This window comes from Scardinius erythrophthalmus, assembly GCF_964197995.2.
Source record: "Scardinius erythrophthalmus genome assembly, chromosome: 3".
In the NCBI taxonomy this organism is placed as follows: domain Eukaryota; kingdom Metazoa; phylum Chordata; class Actinopteri; order Cypriniformes; family Leuciscidae; genus Scardinius; species Scardinius erythrophthalmus.
The window spans coordinates 52,432,478-52,456,630 of record NC_138223.1 but is presented as its reverse complement, the minus strand read 5'-3'; the positions used below and the strand labels follow the sequence as shown (position 1 = coordinate 52,456,630).

At 39.5% G+C, this 24,153-nt stretch overlaps 1 protein-coding gene across 2 annotated transcripts in view; it reads right to left on the bottom strand.

Annotated features, from left to right (window-relative positions):
- LOC308688282 (uncharacterized protein) overlaps window positions 1-18,979 on the bottom strand; it is a 49,201-nt gene extending 30,222 nt beyond the window's left edge. The window contains exons 1-7 of one of the 2 annotated variants that reach the window (XM_081361243.1): window positions 18,592-18,979; window positions 18,090-18,416; window positions 8,876-8,962; window positions 8,425-8,502; window positions 6,157-6,261; window positions 6,039-6,073; window positions 5,815-5,920 (exon numbers count right to left, since the gene is read on the bottom strand). In XM_081361243.1, coding sequence (XP_081217369.1) covers window positions 5,815-5,920; window positions 6,039-6,073; window positions 6,157-6,261; window positions 8,425-8,502; window positions 8,876-8,962; window positions 18,090-18,416; window positions 18,592-18,631 — 778 coding nt within the window. In that variant the 5' untranslated portion in view covers window positions 18,632-18,979. Of the gene's footprint in view, window positions 1-5,814; window positions 5,921-6,038; window positions 6,074-6,156; window positions 6,262-8,424; window positions 8,503-8,875; window positions 8,963-18,089; window positions 18,417-18,591 lie in introns of those variants that run through there. The other variant, XM_081361247.1, reaches the window with a different exon arrangement.
- Window positions 18,980-24,153: the final 5,174 nt, after the last annotated feature.

Below are 24,153 nucleotides of genomic sequence, written 5' to 3'. Positions count from 1 at the left end.
TTGATTTCCGGATTTCAAAATTACAAAAATAAATACACTTAGTCAAAAGAACAACACTCAAAAATAAGACAACAGGACTGAGTGAGGCCAGCAGGGGGGGACTCAATGTGCACCACAACACTCAGTAAGTAGCACCAGAAATGCAAAAGAAAAACCAAAGCAATAACCACATCAGTATCACCTTCACACCATAGACTGTAAAAAATATGGACAAAGCGTCTGTGACGTCACACATAGACTTTCTGAAGAACGGTTTTAAAGCAGTTTATGGGGGGTATGGGCGGCGCCATCTTGGAAAATCTCGGGAAATCCTAACCCCGCCCACCTTCTGGCCAATCCATATATGGGTAAAGAACGGGCTTTGTGTGAGACTGGAACAATGTCATTTTCGTGTGAGGAAAGCAACATAAACAACAATGGATGACATACAGCAGATCTTGTTCTTGCTTCTCTGCGTGTTTGTCACAAGAAGCCAAGCGCCGACATTAGGCGTTTCTCGATAGCAAGTACGCAAAGTTCAGACTTAATTTCCAAGTCCGACTCAGGAGAATGACTCCCGAGGACGCGAGTCCGGTTATTCTGCAAATGGAACAGCGTGCGTCACTCAGCTCGCTCTACTCCGGTTATCTCTGTATGTATATTTTAGGCAACAATAAAATGAAATATGTTATAAAACACCACACTGCCTCTTTTCGTTTTAATTTAAAGAAATCTTAAACATTATAGCCACACAAATGTGGTTCAGGCAACGCGTATTGATTATATTCACTGCATATAACGTTAGCCTATTTATAACAAAACGAAATATAAAACTAACCCTGCCTCTTTTCGTTTAAATATAATATAAAAATATTAAACTTTTAATATGGTCCAGGCAATATGTGCATTTGCACTAAACAACAGATGTTGCAGTAAACAACATTACAGATCATCTTCGTTGTATTAAAATTTAAAATGACAAAACTCAACCCAGTCTCTTTTTGTTAAATTTCACTTTTATCAATATTAGCCATTATAAAAGTATAATAAGTAAAAGGTACAAGAAGCTATACAAATAAAGCAAACAATTCAGTCAAACATACAAAGTCAGCGCCCTAGTCTAACCATACAACGGTAAAGTTAAATAGCTTATAAAGTTATGAAATTTCACTTAGCCCTCAGCCAAAACGATTGGCCAGGGAACAAATTATAGATTCACGAGACCAAAATTCGCCCATTAGATATAGACAAGACGAATTATATCTCATGTTTAACCACTACAGAGACGTCAGAGTCAGCGGCAAACGTCAGAACGACTAGCCGAGGAAAGGCTGTTCATGAGTGCCGAGCACCCGGTGATCGTCTGGATCTCACAACCTGGATCAAATTTTCATAAATCTTTATAAATAAACCACAGATTTGAGCTTTAAATAACTACATTCTCGCCTGAAAAACTCTTAAAACTACATTTCATGATACAAAAACAGTAGTATTATATTTCAACTGTAAATTAAAAAATGGCTCTTCTTATGTTGTCATTCTCCTTGGCGCAACCTATGCTCGTTATCAGCTGTCAATCAAGCTGTCAATCAAAGTTAACCACGCCCTTATTTGTCATACATTTTATATTTAATACTATCTAAACTAACGAGATAGAAAAATATTTACCCCCCTCACAGTTGTCAGGCACTCGGAACCTATCGAAAAATACAATAAAAGTCCATGGGACCAACCTGTAAAAACATGAATTTATGCTGTGAAAACGGACATTTTAACATGGGGGCTATGGACATTTGCTCCCTTTTGGGACCTCGCCCTAGCGGATTTTCGATGTATTGCAGTTTTTCGCACTTCCGGGTAGGCTTCATTTTTCAGATTAGAATGTTGCTGCTTGGTCTCTCGTTGCTTGCAGTCTCCGTCCAGACTGAATATGTTAATTAGGCATTTAGTCATTTTATCAATTTATTATTTTAAACTGCAATGACTTTATTCAGCTTTTTGTTTAATACTTTCAGTATTTTATTAGAAATATAATTATTTGAAAATAATGTGTTACATTTAATAGCTGAATTCTAACCTGTGTTACATGTGCCTGTGTCAGGTGAAGAAATAACCAGAGATAAAGCATATTAAAGGCTGAAGAGATGTTGAGGAGAAAGAGATGAAGTACCTGTGGAGGAGATCTGATGATCTGTGACGCTGCTGGACGCATCCTCTTTGCTTCGCGATTTTACTGTGCGTGAGAAAATGGACATGAGAGAGTGTAGATGTCAGTGTGTGTGTGTGTGTGTGTGTGTGTGTGTGTGTGTGTGAGTGTAGATGTCAGTATAAATATATGATGGCGTGAGAGCTTGTGAAAGTGTCAATTGTGTGAGTCTCACGGTGAATGCATGAGAGTTGTTGTGCATGAGATGTCAGTGTGTGTGTGTGTGTGTGTGTGTGTGTGAGTGTGAGTGCAAATGTCAGTGTGTGTGTGCGTGTGTAGATGTCAGTGTGTGTGTGTGAGAGAGAGAGAGAGAGAGAGAGAGAGAGAGAGAGACATTAATACAAAAAAGTCATTTTTATTTTTGATCATCTCACCTCATTTATAGCAGAACTTCTGTTTATTCTTTTCTTCTGACTGTCAAAAACACAAACAAGTTATTTAATTGTTTCATATACAATGAATAATCAAATATATTTATGAATTAGATCAATATATATATTTATGTACTCCTTATTGATACAGCATCTCCACACACCTTATAAAACAATTGTAAGTCATTTAACATCTCAATCAAAATCTAATTTGTCAAATATGCCCTGTTCTTGACAAGTGGTTGAGGTTTAGTAGCAAGAATCCATTAAGCCCTGCTGGTAGATGTCATATTAACTCCATTAACCCCTGCTGGTAGATGTCATATTAACTCCATTAACCCCTGCTGGTAGATGTCATATTAACCCCATTAACCCCTGCTGGTAGATGTCATATTAACTCCATTAACCCCTGCTGGTAGATGTAATTATTAACTCCATTAACCCCTGCTGGTAGATGTCATTATTAACTCCATTAACCCCTGCTGGTAGATGTCATATTAACCCATTAACCCCTGCTGGTAGATGTAATTATTAACTCCATTAACCCCTGCTGGTAGATGTCATTATTAACTCCATTAACCCCTGCTGGTAGATGTCATATTAACTCCATTAACCCCTGCTGGTAGATGTCATATTAACCCATTACCCCCTGCTGGTAGATGTCATATTAACTCCATTAACCCCTGCCGGTAGATGTAATTATTAACTCCATTAACCCCTGCTGGTAGATGTCATTATTAACTCCATTAACCCCTGCTGGTAGATGTCATTATTAACTCCATTAACCCCTGCTGGTAGATGTCATATTAACTCCATTAACCCCTGCTGGTAGATGTCATATTAACCCATTACCCCCTGCTGGTAGATGTCATATTAACTCCATTAACCCCTGCTGGTAGATGTAATTATTAACTCCATTAACCCCTGCTGGTAGATGTCATTATTAACTCCATTAACCCCTGCTGGTAGATGTCATATTAACCCATTAACCCCTGCTGGTAGATGTAATTATTAACTCCATTAACCCCTGCTGGTAGATGTCATTATTAACTCCATTAACCCCTGCTGGTAGATGTCATATTAACTCCATTAACCCCTGCTGGTAGATGTCATTATTAACTCCATTAACCCCTGCTGGTAGATGTCATATTAACTCCATTAACCCCTGCTGGTAGATGTCATATTAACTCCATTAACCCCTGCTGGCAGATGTCATTATTAACCCCATTAACCCCTGCTGGTAGATGTCATATTAACCCATTAACCCCTGCTGGTAGATGCCATTATTAACCCCATTAACCCCTGCTGGTAGATGTCATATTAACTCCATTAACCCCTGCTGGTAGATGTCATATTAACCCCATGAACCGCTGCCGGTAGATGTCATATTAACCCCATTAACCGCTGCTGGTAGATGTCATATTAACCCACTGACCCATGCTGGTAGATGTCATATTAACCCCATTAACCCCTGCTGGTAGATGTCATTATTAACTTCATTAACCCCTGCTGGTAGATGTCATATTATCCCCATTAACCCCTGCTGGTAGATGTCATATTAACTCAATAACCCCTGCTTGTAGATGTCATATTAACCCCACTAACCCCAGCTGGTAGATGTCATATTAACCACATTAACCCCTGCTGGTAGATGTCATATTAACCCATTAACCCCAGCTGGTAGATGTCATATTAACCCCATTAACCCCTGCTGGTAGATGTCATATTAACCCCATTAACCCCAGCTGGTAGATGTCATATTAACCACATTAACCCCTGCTGGTAGATGTCATATTAACCCATTAACCCCTGCTGGTAGATGTCATATTAACCCCATTAACCCCTGCTGGTAGATGTCATGTTAACCCCATTAACCCCTGCTGGTAGATGTCACATTAAGCCCTGCTTGTAGATGTCATATTAACCCCATTAACTCCTGCTGGTAGATGTTGAAACTACACTATACGGCTTCAACGGCCTCTTTTTACATTGACGGCCATTCAAACAATGTTTCCTGAAAACAACAAAAACACATGTTCTCTGTTTGCAACATTTAATTTGTAAAACTCTCTTGATTTTACAGTAGATGCCTACTGTCTTTCATTTAACAGCTCAGGAAAGCCATTAGTGAAGGTTTGAGACCGTTTGTTTTCTTGTGATGTCATCAGCCAATCAGTGACATCATGAAATCTGACCGTGCTGGGAAAGTCCTGATTGTGTAACTCTTGGTGATTTCTTGCTTCTCTTTCTACACAACACCATCAGCGCCATGAGGAAGATGATCACCATGATGAAGACTAACCTAACACAGATATAGATGAAAGACTCTGAATGAGAGTCGTGACCCATAACACACATTTAATGTATTTTAAACTGATATTATATATATATATATATATATATATATATATATATATATATATACACACACATTGCACTCAAATCCTCAAGAAATAAGAGTCATAAAGAGCGGCAGACAGATAAACTGACCTGATGTGATTTGATGATCTGTGTGATTCACGCTGATTCATAAAATGTATATATTCTAGCTATGATAAAACTGTGTTAGATGATGAGACTATACCGTGTTTTTCCAGTTAAAAAACAGTAAAATATTTCTTTTAGGTATGGAGAGTCATATTTTGAGTTCTGATGTTTGGATTAGGGTCATTGGTTTAGTTTAATACCCAGATCTGGTGACACTGACTCTGAAACACCAGAATCACTTCACACAGCGTCTCCAGGAGAGAAGAGGATAAACAGGCTAAAAATAAGGGAATTTACCTTTTATTAGCTTTAACTGTAGATGAGGTGTACTAATTACAAATAATAATAATAATTTTATTTTCTGTTGTTAGCAGCTTATCTTGTTAGTAAGATGACTGTGAACTTTATTTATACATACACTTTATAAACTGTGTTTTGTACAGAAACGTATGACAAAATATTGAAAAATTAAATCAATGTAGATTTTACTAGATGTAGATTTTGACAGTCTTTTTCATTTATGGTTGATGACTGAATATATCGGACCCTCGTTTGTTGAGATGTTTTGTGGATGTGTTGTGATGTTTTGTGGATGTGTTGCTGTTACGTAGATCAGTTCTGTCCCGCTGTCCTGTGTTGCTTCAGGAGACTTTATATTGGCATAATAATCACCGGCTGTATCTGTCACCTGATTGGTCGAGTGGGTGTGACTGGGGTTTGAATCAGGCTGGCGATTGGTTACTGTGGCGTAAACAGGAGAGACTTCTGTACAGTTGTGGAGGTGTGATGCAGGCGTCTGATTGGATGAAGATGCAGGCGTCTGATTGGATGAAGACGTGACGTCTATGTTTGGAATCTCCTCATACATGCAGTCAGTCTGAAAAACAACAATTACGTCAATAATCTACTTGTTAATATAAATAATTATCTCTGTTCATCAATAAACAATCATTGAACATGTCTGATCTTCTACTGGTAAAGATTTGAACACTCACCTCTGTATTGCGCTGCATGTTTTGCTGAAATAAAGCTGCATGAAAATAGAGAGTAAGTCAATTTACACACTAAAATAGAACTAAATAATAACACCAATAATCACAAATAAACTGTTACCCGTCCCAGATTTCCTCTTCCTCTTCTTCAGGATGATGAAGGTTCCAGAACACAGAGTCAGAACCAGCAGAACCGAACCCAGACCGCCAGCAACAGAAGCCAGATCTGAACAACACAATGTACACAACACAACAACACAATGCTGATTCTGATTATACTGTTTAGTGAATAATAGTCTATATCAGGGGTCGGCAACAGGCGGCCCGCGGGCCAAAACTGGCCCGCCAGCAATATTTTTTGGCCCGCCGGATTATTTTGGAAGTCCGTTTTTTTTTTTTTTTTTTTTTTTTTTTTAAATCAGCCTATTTTTATTTTACAATAACGTTTTACAAATAGGCCCCGCATATCATTCGTTCAATCGTTTTTTTTTTTTTTTTTTCAAATTAAAACCAAAAATTAAAAAATTAAAAACAACTTGTTTTTCCATTATTTATTTCCTGAAATAAAATTAAAAAACGAATAACGACTCGTTTTCCGATTTTCTGATTGTGCGTTCAGATCAAAAATAGAAAAAAAAAATAGGTTTAGACGAATTTTAATGTTGAATTTTAATTTAACACCTAGCAGATATACCAATCATTTTAAACAGATCAATTATTCGGGTATAACACACTGATAAATAATGTGTATTACCTGATAAAAAATATTTGCACTATGCTGCTGCACAAAACTCTTCCAATACTTGAGAAAAGCCGTGGCCGCGCGCCTACATCTGACAATATTGTTTTCTTGGTTGTGGTTTAAAAATAAACATTCTGAAAGTTTACTTCTGAATATTATATTTTGGGTTCAAACACGCGCCGCTGCACACCACACATAGTACTTAACAGTGTTAAATTTGAAAAATACTGTTCGATAGAACTGCTTTGTTACCACAGTTACCTGCGTGCTTCCTGCGATGAAGTTCCACATTTGCGTCTATCCAACACGAAAATGCAGCAAAGCCTTTCACAATATTGTTTTCTTCAGATAACTCCAAATTTCTCCCACACACTGGACTTGATTTTTGACGACTGTTGTCGACAACTTTACAATCTCCACTAGCTATTCTTTTCTTCAACTCCTCCTCAGCATCCATCTCGACGACTGCAGTGCAAGCAGATCGCGCGCGCGGTTAAGAGGAATTTTTAAAACTGAAAGTAGGTAACGTTATAGATTCCTGGGAAGTCGTGGCGCGTGGCCACAAATAAACTGATGTGGATTTTAAATTATTTTATAAACTTGAAATACAGGCATATTTTTGTAGATGTGTTTCTAAAAATATGCATATATTTTTACGTTTGAATGTGATTGTTTTAAACCCGTGTTTAGACCCGTGTCCGACCTGACCCGCACCAGTATCCGACACAGTTGGATATTTTTCACCCGTTTTAGCAAAATTTGCGGGTTACCCGTCGGCTACCCGAACCCGTGCAGGACTCTGTTTTAAAGTAGCCTATAGTAGCGGTCAGCGGGCGGTCGTCTGACTGACAATAGCCCACTTCCGACATGTTTTGACAGCGCATTCGCACTTCATTCTGACCACCTAGCCTACACCTAGATCTGAGGAGCTGTTTGGTACTGAAACCATTGTCAGTCAACAACATTCTTTTTTTTTTTTTTTGCAAGGATGTTTGGAATAGCCTAGTTTGGCAGAAAATAGCCTTCTTCATTTGTCAGTAGGGCAATATGGTTTTTATTTATGTTGCTTGAGTGATTTGTTATTTATTTGTTATTTATATTTCATTTTTTTTTTCTGTGACATTTTTTCTCTGCTGACAGTAGGCTACAATGTTAAAATAGCCTAATATTTATATTGACACGAACACAATATTTGTATAGCATTTATAATTGTTATAGGCTACTTAATCTCTCTCTTTCCGTTAGAGACATTTGAATGTGAGATTCTGGAAGTGAGATCTAAATTTTGCGGACCGTCAGGGCGGAACATAAAGCGGTGAATACAGAGTGTAGCCTATTTTAAGCGGTTTAATTTGTGTAGCTACGTGTAGCTGGCCCGCCACCTACTGGCTAAAAAAAATATTGGCCCGCGGCCATAGTTATTTGCCGACCCCTGGTCTATATACTGTTGTGTAACTGAAGTGAAACTGCAATGGTAAACCTCAACTCTTCAGAAGGAAACGCTTCTGTCTGTGGTTGATGTCAAAGCAAGTTAAACACATGAGTACGTGCCTCTACAAATGTTCAAACCACTTTCCTTTCTCCAAAATGAGCTTATTCTCTGTTGTCAAAGAGCTGCATTGTGAGAAATATAGATTGTGTGCTTACTAGTGTTTGTCTGATAGAGTTGAACTGTAGTATTTCCTGTTGTTGTTCTTGTTGTTTCAGTTTCTATTTGATGAGTCTCTGACAAAGAGAAACACCAGTGACTGTGAATCATGCAGTGAGAACATGAACACATATAAACTCTAAAGCTCTACATTCACACACAAACCATTCGCATCATGTGAATATGAACAGAAGTTGTATATTCTTTTATTCATTACACTGATTACTCTCAACTAAAAATATTTTAATGTTCATTCTAAAGACACTCTTATCCAAAGCAATTTGTGCATTTTAATAACGGGGAGCAAACATCTGAGGACTGAACCTTCAGTCTTCAACAACTTTAACACATTTAATCTCAAAGGAATCATCTAATATGACTTCAAGTACATTTAGAAGCACAATCTTCAAGAAATAAGAGTCATAAAGAGCGACAGACAGAGGAACTGACCTGATTGTGGACTCAGTTCTGTTGTACTGAAAGATGACGGTGTTTCTGAAGAAGGGCTGATGGTTGAAACTTCAGTGGTCTTATTATCTGAAGGGTCACAGGAAAGATCAACTTACAATCTTTCATTCAATCTCTGTTTTTATCACTCTGTTTCTTGTTGTGCCAAAGAAATCCAGTAAAGTCACTGTAACACACAGCCACTATAGGCCTATTACTGTATTTTACACTCAACACACTGAAGTATAAGCAGACAATCAACTCAACAGTTTAATATGAGTCAGCTTACAACCCCAAATCCAGAAAAGTTGGGACATGTAAACTGCAATAAAATCAAGAGTTACTGAAGGAGAAAGCTATACAGTACATCAGTTCACTGCAGATGTCTCTGAGTTATCTGAGCTTGAACTCATCTCAGATTATCTAAAACACAGTGGAAGTGTGTGCTGTGGTCAGATCAGTCCATGTTTCAGCTTGCTTTTGGGGAAAAAACTGACTTTGAGTTCTCAGTCCCAGACCTTCATCAGTTAAAGGTGCAAAAGCAAACATCTGTCCTGGAGCATCAGTGCAAACGGCAGGGGTGACTTACATGTGTGTAAAGGTACCAATGATGTGGAGACGTATACTGGGATTTTAAAGAGATCAAGATCACATCTTTCCTGCAGCAAGACAATGCCAGGCCTCATTCTGCTCAAGCTAAACAGTGGAAGTGCACCATTGACTTCCATGAAGTTCCATCGTATTTTTTTCAATGGGGTCCATCGACTGTTTTTGTTACTGACATTCTTCTAAATATCTTGTGTTCAGCTGAAGAAAGTAATTCATACAGGTTTGAATTAACTTGAGGGCGAGTAAATGATGACATAAACTTTGTCAGAGATTTTCTTTTAAGTTGTTCAGTGAAAACATTGGAAATTGTTCCTTTGTTAAATCAAGCTGAAAAATAATTAACAAATCACATAATTTTAATTGTATTGCATTTTACAAAATTATCACTTTTTTGGATCTGGGTGTTCGCGGCATCCAGTAGCCACGTAGAGGCTATGTAACGGGATGGCTTGTGACTCGCTCGCACTCATTTGTAATATCGGACGCTAGTTACCAAAAACAATAGACTGACGATGAGGATCGTATCTTGATTTCAGCTTTATTGTATCTTGATATGCAGCAATGAACGCAATACGGTCAAGAGAAAGTTGGCTTCTCTTTACAAGCCATTTCTGCCGTTCCTGTAGCTGAGGTAAGTATTCCCTTATCCACCTCCTCCAAAACAGGTCGGCCATGTACTGTACTTGTCGCCACCGACGACGTACATATAAATCCTCCTTTTCAAACAAACCAGGGGGTAAAGATGGTTGAGTTTTCAGAAGTAACAAATGGTTGGGTGTCAGAGCCTCTAGGTCTTTGGGATCCATGGATGATCTTGTAATAGGATGGCCATTAATAATTGACTCCACTTCGAACAAAAGCGTATGAAGGCCCTCTTCATCTAAACTCTGCCCCCTCAAGATTGAATTCATAATCTTTCTCACTGATCGAATCATTCTCTCCCAAATGCCACCGTGATGAGATCCCGTAGGAGGATTAAATATCCATTTGATACTCTTCTGGATTAGAACATCACTGATCTTACCATGGTTCCAGTTTTTTATGGCTTCCCTCAACTCTCGTTCGGCTCCAACAAAGTTGGTTCCATTATCGGAGCGTAATTCTAATACTTGACCACGTCGTGCTATGAACCGCCGTAAGGCGTGGATGAAAGAATCCGTATCCAATGATGCAACCACTTCGACGTGTATGGCTCTTATAGCCAAACAGGTAAAAATGACCCCATATCGCTTCACAGTGCTTCGTCCACGTTTGATTTCGAATGGGCCGAAACAGTCAATTCCAACTCGAGTAAATGGTGGTTCATCTGGTAAGACTCTGCTTGTAGGTAAATTTGCCATCTGTTGGGATCCTGCTGTTCCTTGAAGTCGTTTACAGATTACACATCTGGACAAAATTCTCTGTATGGCAGTACTTGCTCCTGGTATCCAATATCGTTGACGTAGCTTAGCCAACATGTAATTCCGTCCACTGTGCCCGACCTCATTGTGAACAGAAGTTCAGAAATATGCTGATCCTTTGCCAGTATTATTGGATGTTTTGATTCTTCAGGCATGGCTGAATTATCTAGACGTCCATACATTCTTATAACACCTACCTCAAGTACTGGATTGAGACGATACAGAGGACTGCTCTGCTTCACGTCTTCACCTCTTTGTAGAGATACCAATTCCTCTGGGAACCTCATTTTTTGGGAAAAGCGTATAATCGACATTTCACTTTCCTCTAGCTCATCCGCTGAAAGATAGCCTTCACTTACACTAGATCGTAGTTTACGCATGTTTCCCTTGATAACTTCCAGTGGTTGATTCGATTCAGTACAATCAAGAGTTTCCTTCAATTGTTTTCTCCTTTTACTTAGAGCTAGTAGGGCTTTTTTCAGCCTAAGGATCCAGGCCACAGCCCTCTTCAGGCGTGTCCATGATGAATAATGATTAATAAGCTGAGCTACAGCACTATATCCCTCCTCAGTTTGAACCAGTAGAGTGTTAACCACAAGTTCTTGCTTGATTTCTGGGTCTTGAACCAAACTCTTTCCCAAATCAATTGGCATATCTGGCCACTCTTCCTTTGAACCAGTAAGAAAGGGAGGGCCAAATGTCCACATCTTCTCCCGAAGTAAGAGATCCACCTTCAGCCCTTTTGAGGCAAAGTCAGCAGGATTGCAAGCAGAGTTTGTATATCTCCACTGAGCCACATGGGATGCACTCAGGATCTCAGACACTCTGTTGGCAACAAAACACTTAAATCTAGAGGACTCATTTTGTATGTACTTTAGCACAGCAGTGCTGTCAGACCAAAAAACAGAATCTTGTAATTTCATCCTTAGGTCTCTTTTTCATAGTCTGTCCATTCGACTGGCGAGAGTGGCGGCTGTAAGTTCCATCCGGGGAATGGTGGTAGATTTCACTGGTGCTACTCGAGCCTTACCCATCAAGAAGGCGGAATGTACAATGTTCTGACTGTTATGGAGAAGCAGGTAAGAAACAACGCCATAGCCTTCTTCACTGGCATCCGAGAAATGATGTAACTGAGCTGCCAAGACTTCTCCAAACTTCACAGGTTTCAAGCATCTTTTTGTCTCAAATTTCTCCAAGCCATGAAGATCTTCGAGCCAGTTTCTCCACTTCTGTACATATTTGATGGGTATAACACTATCCCATCCAACACCTTCCCTGCAAAGATCTTGAAGAATCTTCTTTGCAGAGAGAACCACTGGAGACAAAAATCCAAGAGGATCATATATTGCACTAACCACAGAAAGGATCCCTCTTCTGGTAAAGGGCCGTTCCTTTATTACTACCTTAAATCTGAAGGTGTCAGATTCGGCACACCACTGTACGCCTAGTACTCTTTCCATCGGAAGCGCAACATGGTTCAAGTCAAGGTCCTTTACCTCGTTCACCCGGTCTTCCTCTGGTATGGAATTCAACACCTTCCGACGTTGCTCATCCATTTGGTCAGATGGAATCCACCTTTAGTACACATTGCATGAAGCTCCTTATATAGTTGAATAGCATCAGATTCTGTAGGCACTGAAGTAAGACAATCATCTACATAGAAGTGTTTCCGGATGACCTCTGCCGTCTTGCAATTAAACAAACTTCCATGGTCCTCAGCACAGGAGTGCATAATTAGAACAACTTGGGGATGAAGAAGCTCCGAACAGATGTACAACCATTATGAATTCCTCCAAGTCGTTACTCAAATCGCCATTTGACCACCACAGAAACCTCAAAAGGTCAGAATCCTCCACAGGAACCTTCACTTGATAAAACATGGATTTAATATCAGCCATTAAAGCGACAGACTCCATTCTGAATCCTGTAAGAACACTTATTAAATTGCTCGTTAGGTCTGGTCCCTGAAGTAGTTTTCCATTCAATGACACTCCTTGAAATGAAGCACTACAATTGAAAACAACCCTGATCTTTTTCTTTTTCGTATGGTAAACCCCATGATGAGGTATGTACCACACCCAACCATTATGCCTCTCGAGTTCCTCCACAGGTACCTTTTCAGCATATCCTTTGGAGATCACATCTTCCATGAAAGCAGCATAATCAGCTTGAAATGCAGAGTATTTTCTGAATTTTCTTTGCAGACTCAAAGCCCGCTGTTCTGCAACTATTTTATTGTTTGGTAGGACCACATCTTTATTCTTGAGGGGCAAACCAATGCATTAATGACCATCTATCAGTTTTACAGACTGAGACACAAGATCCATGAACTGATTATCTTCTTTAGACATGCCTATCAGTTCATCTAGAGCATTTTCAGGGAAATCGGACTTAAACTGTTGTTCCCAAAGCTCATCCAATTTTGAGACAGAGATCCTGTTAACAGTCACATGAGGCTGGTCATTACAAAAAGTTCCATTACTTTCCATTCCTTTAAGCGGTCCATTCACTGTCCATCCAAGTATGGTTCTTACCGCATATGGTCCATTCATTCAACCTGCCATGGTTCCAGTGCCTCTGGTACATTTGCTCCAATTAAGAGCTCAACTCCTGCATCGATTGAGGGCAAGTGTATTTAGATAAGGCCATCGAACAAGATCATTCTGCATGGGAATATTGGATTTAGAAACTGGCATACTTTTCTGGGAATACACTTCAGGAAGTGAACAATAATGTGTCTGATCCAATCCAGCAACTTCTAGATCCTTGAAAACATAACTGGAAACCAATTTGTCTTGATTCATAGTTTTAAGCAGAATATTCAGTTTTTTGCCAGAAAGATTAAGCTTATTCATAAGACTTTCTGTACAAAAGGTAGCTGAACTGCCTGGATCTAAAAAGGCATATGTTTCCACAATTTTATTTCCATTCTTAGACTTGACACATACCGGTAGAATGGACAAAGCACAAGCATCTTCACCGGCCCCAGTAAGACTACTGGACTGAACAGAAATCAGAGCACTGCCCACTACTTGCTTTGGTTCCTCTGGCCTATCTCGCTGAAAGACATGAAGGATGCTGGGATGTTTTGAGCCACACACTCTGCATGTTATGCGCTTCTTACAATCTCTGCTAATATGGCCTGTACATAAACAGCCAAAACAGACTCCTTTCTTCTTCAGAAAGTCCAACTTCTCTTTATGGATTTTTTTAGCAAGAACAGTACAGGAATTCAAGAAATGTTCTTCTCCACAACAAAGGCAGGATACACTTCTTGGCTCAGTTTTCCTAACATCTTCCGTACCTGGTACAGTAACAGTGGTAGCAAAACTACTTCCCTTAGTCTTGGAACGAATCATGCTTCGACCTCCACCAAAGGGAGCCTCTAAGATGTTTCCAAACACAGGATCTGTTGCAATTTTTACTTGCTTCTCTACAAAATCCACAATGTCCTTAAATGATGCTGGATCCTTACGTTTTTCCTGCAGATCACATGCAACTGCTCTCCATTTGTCCCTGAGCTTAAAAGGCAACTTTGAAAGAATTATTTGCTTGTTGTAATTATTTGAATTATTTGCAAGATGATAATCTTGAAGATCCCTTGTATCCTCAGGTTTAATGAACTTCCAAGAGAGCACTTTGTCCATATATGCTGAAGAGATTTTGAGTTCGTTTCCAAAATGTTCCTTAAGTAGGGTCTTGGCTTTCATATAACCCTGCATGGATGTCATGTGTTGACAACTTCTGACAAGTTCTCTGGGTTGACCTCGGGTGTACTGCTCAAGAAAATAAAAACAATCACCATAGTTGTTTGCTCTTTTTTCCACAACCTCCTTGAATGAACGTATAAAGCAGGGAACGGCAACTGGCGGCCCGCGGGCCAAAACTGGCCCGCCAGCAATATTTTCTGGCCCGCCGGATTATTATGGAAGTCCTAAATGCTGCACAAAACTCTTCCAATACTTGAGAAAAGCCGTAGTCGCGCGGCGATTTCACCGCCGCATACTGTGTGAAACACACATAGGGAATCATGCGGCGCGGGATTACATTTTAAAGTATAACTGTACGTTCAAACTGGACGCGAATAGCGCGTCAAATTCGCGCCTGCCACGTCTAGTTACGCTTGACCACTTTGTGTCCATTCGCGCGTCAAAAGACTGTAGCGGTCAGAACTCTGGTGTACTTTGGACGGAGCGGGCGGTCTGACTGACAATAGCCCATTCCAACACCTTTTGACAGCGTATCCGCACTTAATTCGGACCTGTAGGCTACACCTAGCTCTGAGGAGCTGTTTGGTACTGAAACCATTGTCAGCCAACAACATTCTTTTTTTGCAAGGATGTTTGAAATAGTTCGGCAGAAAATAGCCTACTTCATTTGTCAGTAGGGCAATATGATTTTCGTTTAGGTTGCTTAGAAATTTGAGTGATAGGCTGCTTTTGTCCTATTTAATTTATGTTATTTATATTTCATAATTTTTTTCTTTGGCATTTTTTTCTCTGCTGACAGTAGGCCTACAATGTTAAAATAGCGTAATATTTATATTGACAGACCTCCTTAAACCTTAGGTGTGTATGTGTGTGTCCCGAATAAATAATAATAATAAAAAAGGAATAAAGTTCCAAAGTCGGACTGTAAGCGAATGAGGCATGATTCACACCTTTATTAAAATGGCTGTAATCTGTTACCACAATAGTACTTGATCTGTTTTAAATTATTTCCTTGATATATGCTTAAGGTGTTAAATTCAAAATAAAAAATCAAAATTAAAATTAGTCTAATCCAGTAATAAATTTTTTCTATTTTTGATCTGAGTACAATCAGAAAACCCGTCGTTATTTGTTTTTTCATTTTAGTTCAGGAAATAAATAATGGAAAAACAAGTAGTTTTTCATCTTTTTATTTTTGGTTTTAATTTGAAAAAACGATTGAACGAATGATCCACGGACAGTGACGGACCCATCATATTCTGCGATTATAGGCCTATATAAGAGTTTTTAATTTGTATCCATAGGCCTACTCTGTGTAGCTGGCCCGCCACCTACTGGCAAAAAAAAATATTGGCCCTCGGCCAAAGTTACTTGCCGACCCCTGGTATAAAGCATTGATATTGCAAAGGATCGCCATCAAAAGATAAAATATCTCTATGAGGAAGTAATGAAATATTGCGCTGTTTTACCAACATGGCAGTAATTTCATTTTGCTTTTCCATAAGATGCAATATATTTCCTGGTTCTCCATCAGTTAGTGATTGTCCTGAAACAGGCACATTGCTACTACGATCACTGAATAGCTGCCCATTCACAGATGCAGTTGGCTGAAATGGTGTTGTGGACCTTAGTTGTTGCACAGGCTGAAGCTGAAAATTTCTTTCCTTATTTCTTGCACCTCCTGATGAATTAATAAACAAAGACTGTGACTCAACATGCGGGTCGACTTGAACTGATGCCACTGCCACTGAATTAGAGCAGATCACTTCATCCTTCTCCTTTCTTGATTTTGTTACTTTCAAATGCATGCTTTGTTCTGATGCAGCAGTCCTATACACATTGGCTTTAGCCATAGACACGGCTAATTTAGTTTGAAGATCAATTTGTTCCTTTTCTTTCTTAAACGCTCTTCTTCAACCTCATGCTTTTGTTGCAGCATTTGCTGACTGGCTAATAAAGCCGCCACTTCCGCTTCAGCTTGAAGGCGAGCAGATGATGTAGATGATCTGCTAGATCGTGAACCAGAAGAAGAGCTCCTTTTACTTGATTTTTTGCTAAATACATTTGAAATACTATCAGTTGGTTTGATCTCATCCATGAAATGCTCACACGTCAATGCATTACATTCCTTACTTTGGTTTGGAATCCTTTGTGAATTTGCATTTGCATCAGAGGTTTCAGCAGCAGGCAACAAGTCATTTGAAGGAGAATGCCCTTGAACCGCCATTGTCATTGTTGGTATTCCATCTATTGCAGAATGAGATGACAGATGACATTCATTACTCTGTTCAGATGCTGCTGCTATGGTAGGAGTCAGTGTAGGTTTCATAGGTTTAAGATCAGACAGCCATTGCTCCACATCTTCTATAAATCCCTTGTTGAACCGAAAAACTGAGCCATACCATTCATTTTGCTTATTTTGTTCCTCAGCGGGAAGTAAAGGAATCACACTCTCATGCAACAAAGTGACATCATCTCTCAAGAGCTTCAATGTTTCCAGCAAAGAGCAAACTTTGGATGAATTTTCATCATTTTGCATAAGCTCTTTTATTGAAGCAATCACATTTTTTATTTTATTCACTTTGGATTTACGGTCCTTTTGTAGTGATTCAATCTTAAAATCCCAAGCCTTTGCGGTGAGCTTACGCTCCCTTTTACTCTCCATAAGCGCGTCAGCCTCATCTTCATCCATTTTCACTCATCAAACAACTTTAGCGACACATTCAACTTTCAAGGCAATCCGTTCAATCGCACACAACAATTGTGCAAATCCCAGCGCTACGTGAAACACACATGACACAAGCTACGCACTTTCCAGCCCACCGTAGTTTATCCAAACAAACGGATCCGCGCTCCACATCAAGCACAACCAAAGTAGCGTCTCCAATAGACAACCAGCAAGCAGATAGATAATAATCTGAATCACATACCGGTTCAAGTGCTCTGCTTCTCGTGTCCGTTTCTTCTTGCAATCCACAACTGCGTTCCAATGCAGCGCTTGAATGAAATCCACAGCTGCGTCCTAATACAGCGCTTGAATGAAATCTCCTTAAAAACAAAGCGCCGTTTTCTGTTGACTAATGTTCGCGGCATCCAATAGCCACGTAGAGGCTATGTAACGGGATGGCTTGTGACTCGCTCGCACTCATTTGTAATATCGGACGCTAGTTACCAAAAACAATAGACTGACGATGAGGACCGTATCTTGATTTCAGCTTTATTGTATCTTGATATGCAGCAATGAACGCAATACGGTCAACAGAAAGTTGGCTCCCGCAACTCGCCCCTTCCAAACACAGCATCAAACAATCCGCCAAAGGATATAATAAAGAAAACGGAAATGATCACCTGTGCCCACGTGACAGTGAATAACCAATAATAAAGATCAAATAATTAATGCTCCTACACTGGGGTTGTACAAGATTATTGACTTGATCTCTCACTCTCAGCTTGTTTCCATGCAGTTCATTTCTGCTATTAACAAATGTAATCACTTACCCAGTTCAACCAGCAACACAGTCTCTGAATAGACATCAATATCATAAGTCCTGCTCACACCACACCAGTATTGGCCTTCATCCTCTGTTCTCAGATCAGTGATGGTGACGGTGAAAACTCTGGTCATCGTGTCGTCAGTCAGAGAGAATCTCTCGTCTTTATCTGGAGATCCTGATTTAACCATGATGTTTTTATTTATTCCATAGTTACACTCCCCTTTACACAAATACTTTGAATTTGATTCATATCCAGATTTATATGAGCATCGGATCTCAACTCTCTCTCCTTTGTGTCCAGTAATTGTCTGTGGAGCTCCAACAACAACAGCTGAAAACACAAATATCATTATATAGAGCTGTTATGTGTGAGCAAGAGACATAAGCAGGCCAGAATAATAACTGACAAATATCATCCATATGAGTCTGATGATCATGTGATAACAGAGGAAAAACAAGAGAAGATGTCAAACTCTGTGTAAAAGAGCTGAGAGTCTCAAACTCACCTGTACAGATGCTGGAAAAGAGCAGCAGGACGTCCAACATGATGAAATTTGACAAGCGTTTCGCTGAAATAAAAGACCAGATTCTGTGTGACAAACGTTACTGTCGTTCTCTTCCGTACTGAGTGAACAATGTGTGTCAGCAACTGAAATATATATTTCCTTCCCCTTCTGTATCTCTAACCACATCAGCTCTACAGGACATCAGTGATGATTCACCAAACTATATTAAATATATAAGCAGTGTTTTACTCTGTGAGGAAGAGATGATCCACTTCATTATAAGAGGGAATGAGGATCTGTGACATTTACACAGTGTGTGAAATATGAGTGTTTCACACAGCGTTCCAGTGAACAACTCTTCTAGGGTATATTAAATATTAATGATGAGATAAAAATAAAATATTAAAATATATAACAACTTCTCCAGTATCAGTTCTCTTCCTGTGTTCATCGTCATAAGAAAGAAGAGTCTTACAATTGTAGTCCAGCCGGCAGTTCACATCACACTGATTCCCTCCACAAAAACACAACAGGATTTTCCCATAGGCTTCTGGATTATCGCAAAAAACAGCGACAAAAGTTCATGATACACACATGTTTCAGATGAACACAAATTTTATGAATATTGAAGCCTAAATGCAGTCGCCAGAAGTGAAAAGCTAACGGTCGGCTATAAATGAACTACATCACGATCATATGACTTCAACGTCACCATCACTAAACTTCTGAAAACTCTTTCAGTTTTCATGATCTAGAAACATTTTCCCAGAAGGTTTGAGTTAGAGTAGTTTATAAGATCTCAATGATAAGCATAACGATCAGGGTTCTAAATTAACACCCGCCAACCCGCCAAATGCGGGTTAAAATTAATTTTGGCGGGTGTTAATAAAAACTTACTAGCCAGTTTGGCCGGTGATGCATGAGGCATTACATGCAGGGATGTAGTGGAGGCTAAACGCACGTAAACGCCGTTTACGCACCTCCCAAAATTCGGAAATAGCGTTTACCCACCTCCTAAGTGTGTTTATCCACCTCTAAATTGCGTTTATCCACCTCTAAATTTCACGCTTTTCAAGTGCGTGATCGCCGATCGGTACATGATTCGAGCATTTGGGCCGTTAACGACAGTGCAGAACATTGAGCAGAGAGCGCAGGGCGCCGACACACACACACACACACACACACGGAAGAGAACGGCGCGGAAAAAAGTTCGTGAAGTTATAGCTGCGAGAGAATAAAACCTGATCGCCGAACACGGAGGCGAGATGGAACATTTTTGGTTTTATTTTTTTATTTTTTGCAAAATTGTCTGTTAATGTCGGCAGCCATTACACTTGTGGAAACTACAGTGCAACTATATTGTCTTCTGTTAATTACAGAAACTTTTTTCTAAGTTTTCTTTAGCCTAAAGTTTGCGAGAAACCATGGAAACGAATGGACACAGAAAACACAAGAAATAAGACAAACGGAGTTGGCTATAGTAAAGTATTAACGAAATGCGGCAGTGGTAGCCTACTTGGGACAGACTTCTGGGGGCGAGAAGAGGAACGAGGCAGGGGATGAGGAGGGTATTGACAGAGAAACTAAGAAAAGAAAATGCCAAATGGCTGACGGGTCGTGAATGGCTAGTGTTTGATCACAATAATGTCATCATGTATTGTCAGGATTGCCACATGTAGCCTACTCAAAAAAAAAAAAAATAATAATAATAATAATAATTTGGCTAGTGGATATTCTGATTGGCTGGTAACTTTAGAAAGTTACCAGCCACATTGGCTGGTGATCAAAAAAGTTAATTTAGAACCCTGATAACGATGCTGTAAAAGCGCACTGAGTTTACATGTTCGGCTGATGGCGTTTAATCTCCTCGACTGACTCTGTCGTCACATTTAGACACTTGTTAGCAACCGCCTTTTTCAAGACAAGTAACAGCTTCAATAAATCACGAGTGGGGAAATACTGATGTATTTTATGTCGTAGAATAAAGCGTGTCTTGAGCTTGTGTTCACCATAGACCTTATTTCAGCCATTTAACCAAAACCCATTTCATAAACCCATTGACTTCGGGACGATGAAACCAGAAGTGCTAAAATGCAACTCGCTTCCAAGATTTGGCTTACAAACTGATGTCAAACCTGCACCTCTACAGCCATCTTACCCTGAGGGAACGTGAGGAGCTTCGGCACAGCGCCACCTAGTGTTGGCGGATAATGGACAATTGATATTTTAGCCTATAAATAGTTTGAACTTCAATAGTTTAATATCAAGCTGAATGACACCCAACTTTCCCATGTTGGCCATTTACTATTTTGTAGTAACATGATGTATTTTATGAACTCAATAGGATATTATTACGAAACTTGGTTTGTGTGATCATGTCCTGAAGGAGCCTGAGAAGATATAAAGAGCTGTGTAGTGTTTTATACAATATCTTGTCAAAGCTACTGCCTTTTGCACTTAAACTTCATCATTGCTCTGATTCTCTGCTTTCTTAATGTTGCCTCTTGTATGAATTGCCTCATAATCGCTGCTTGCTGCTGTATTTTACATTTTTAATAACTTTATTGAACTGTAGATGAGGCAGAGTCCTGCACGGGTCCATTTTTGGAGACCCGCCCCCGCCCGTACCCGCAAAGTTCAGCACCAGATCCGACCCGTCACCCGTGATATCAAAATTAAATCCGCACCCGCCCAGACCCGTTAATATTTGGCCCGTTACCCGACCCGTGCCAAAATCATTCCAATTAAAGTGCTTTATTTTTTATCTCGCACCTCTCTCAACATTTATTCATTCATTATTTTTTTGTAAAGCACATTTAAAAACAAACCATGGTTGACCAAAGTGCTGAATAGGACAGAATAGTCAGTACAAGGATAATACAATATAATAAAATTACAAGAGCAATCGATACAGTTACAAGCAATAGAATAAATAACACATTGAGTATAATACAATTGAAGGTTAAGAGAGTACATTAAGGATCCACATTAAGAAAGTGTTTTTTAAGCTTCGATTTAAAGGTGGCAAATGACAAAACTATTCTGATTGACAGTGGTAGGCTATTCCATAATTTGGGGCCTGCTACTGCAGTCCACGGTTACTAGACCTAAGTGACCTGGGTGGGTTATGGTGTATTAAGTCAGATAAGTACCCTGGTGCTAGGCCGTGTACTGATTTAAAAAACAAAAACTAAAATTTTAAACAATTCTCTGTTTGACTGGTATCCAGTTTAGAGAGGTTAAAATTCGGAGTAATGTGATCAAACTTTCGACTACCAGTCAACAGCCTGGCAGCAGCATTTTGTACTAGTTGAAGGTGCCCGATAGATAGTTGGTTAGCTCCAAGAAAAAGTGAATTGCAATAATCAAGTCATGGGGTGATAAAAGCATGAATGACTATTTCAAAATTCTTTGGAGAGAGATAAGATTTGACTTTTGCAAGATGCTGTAAGTGAAAAAAGCAAGATTTAACGACGGAGTTAATATGCTGATCAAACTTAAAGGGTTACTTCAGGATTTAGCATTAAGCTTTGTATTAGTAGAAAACCTGTAGTATTTTCGAATTACCATGCTTTCCACCCTCATATCCCCCTGAGACGAGAGATTTATGTATTTTTTGTCTGGAAAAAATCCTCCGATGACGCAAAAATCGTCATTTTGCGTCATCGGAGGATTTTTTGTCCAGAGGCTAAAGACTACAGCCAGTAGATGGCGTTGTTCCGCATGTTTTCAACACGCCCATAGAGGGTGGGATCTCACTCACAGAATGTACACAGTATCAGCCGTCTTTCTTTGGAAGCTAAGCTAGCATGCTCTTGTTCTGTGGAGAAAGCTGAATAATAGGAGAAAGCTGAGTAAGTAGGGGTTACCATCTTCCTTTTCCCGGACTTGTCCGGCGGGCGAGACTGTTAAAAATGTCCGGGATTCGGCTTTTGCGTTCTGCGGTCGCCATTCATTGTTTACATGCACACCTCTTGTTCCAATCTAACTGAAATCATTCCGATCGGTGAATCTGACTGTAGTGTTTACATGAACGCTAAACAAGTGATCGGTTGATGTGCGTTTTACCCTTGCTAAGAAAATTCCCGCTCCTCCGTGAGAGATGCGAGACCCGGCGCGTCTCAGTAATGAAGCCACCGGCCTCGCGCCGTTCTCCCGCGGCCGTCAGCCTCGTCCTGCTCGCCACAGTAAACATGATGAATGGCGACTGTAGAACGCAAAAGCCGAATCCCGGACATTTTGGGTCTCTAAATCCCTGGCAAACTCATCACTTACTTAGGCTAGCCTTGTTGTTTACAACTGCGCACTCTTACCGGTAGGCGTGGCCTCCTAAGGCAGCGAAGCAAGTGCATTCTGGGAGTTGTTGTCTTTCATCCACATAAGCCAAAAATACATTTTCTGGCTTTTCTCAGTCTAGAAAGCTCCAAATTCAAAAATTTCTCCACATTTCTTCTTCTTAAATTACCTATTTTAAATACACATTCATCTTCCCAGAGGTGAAGTATCCCTTTAAGGCCTGAGTCAAACACAAAACCTAGATTTTTTGCAGAAGAGGTAACATGAGGATTTAACTCATAAAGATCTAGAATACCGGAGTCATGACGATCACTTTGTCCAAACAATATTACTTCAGTTTTGTTCTCATTTAGAGCCAAACAATTTTGTGCCAGCCATAGCTTCACTTCCTGAAAGCATGCAAGCAGGATTTCTAAAGAACTTGAATTATATTGTTTAAATGGGAAATACAATTGGGTATTGTCAGCGTATAAATGAAATGATACTCTGTGTTTAGAAAAGACAGAAACCAATGGTAACAGATATAAAGAGAATAATATCGGAGCTAGAATAGATCCCTGTGGTACACCACAGGAAAGATGTGCTGCTGAGGAAGTGCAATTTCCAATACATACAGAGAATGTTCTATTAGTTAAAAAAGACTGAAACCAATTTAAAACAGTGCCATGAATGACTAAATTCATCAGTCGAGAGATAAGAATTGAATGGTCAACCATATCAAAAGCAGAGCTAAGATCTAAAAGGACCAGGGCAACAGCACTCCCATTATCTGTAGTCAGCATAATGTCATTGATGACTTTCAGTAAAGCGGATTCGGTGCTGTGTAGTTTCCTAAATCCTGACTGGAAAGTATCATATAATGAATTTGTACTCAGAAAGGAGTGTAGATGATTGAGAACAACCATTTCCAGGATTTTCGAGATAAATGGAAGATTAGAAATTGGTCTGAAATTACTTAAATCAGATGTATCAAGATTAGATTCAATAGGGGAGTGACTGAAGCATGTTTTAGGCAGTGTTCAAACAAATGTTAATATAAAAATAGGAAATCAGGCCCTATGATATCAATAATTTGCGTAAAAAGTGTGACGGAATAAAATCATTTGGACAAGAGGTAGGTTTTAGATGTTCAACAATATCTCTGCAAGTAAGTAGTGAGATTGGATCGAACATGCTCCAGGTAGATGAGCACCTAGGCACTTCAGATAAAACAAGAGAACTCGGCGTTGTTTATGGTCTTAACCTTATTGTCTTTGTGACAAAAAA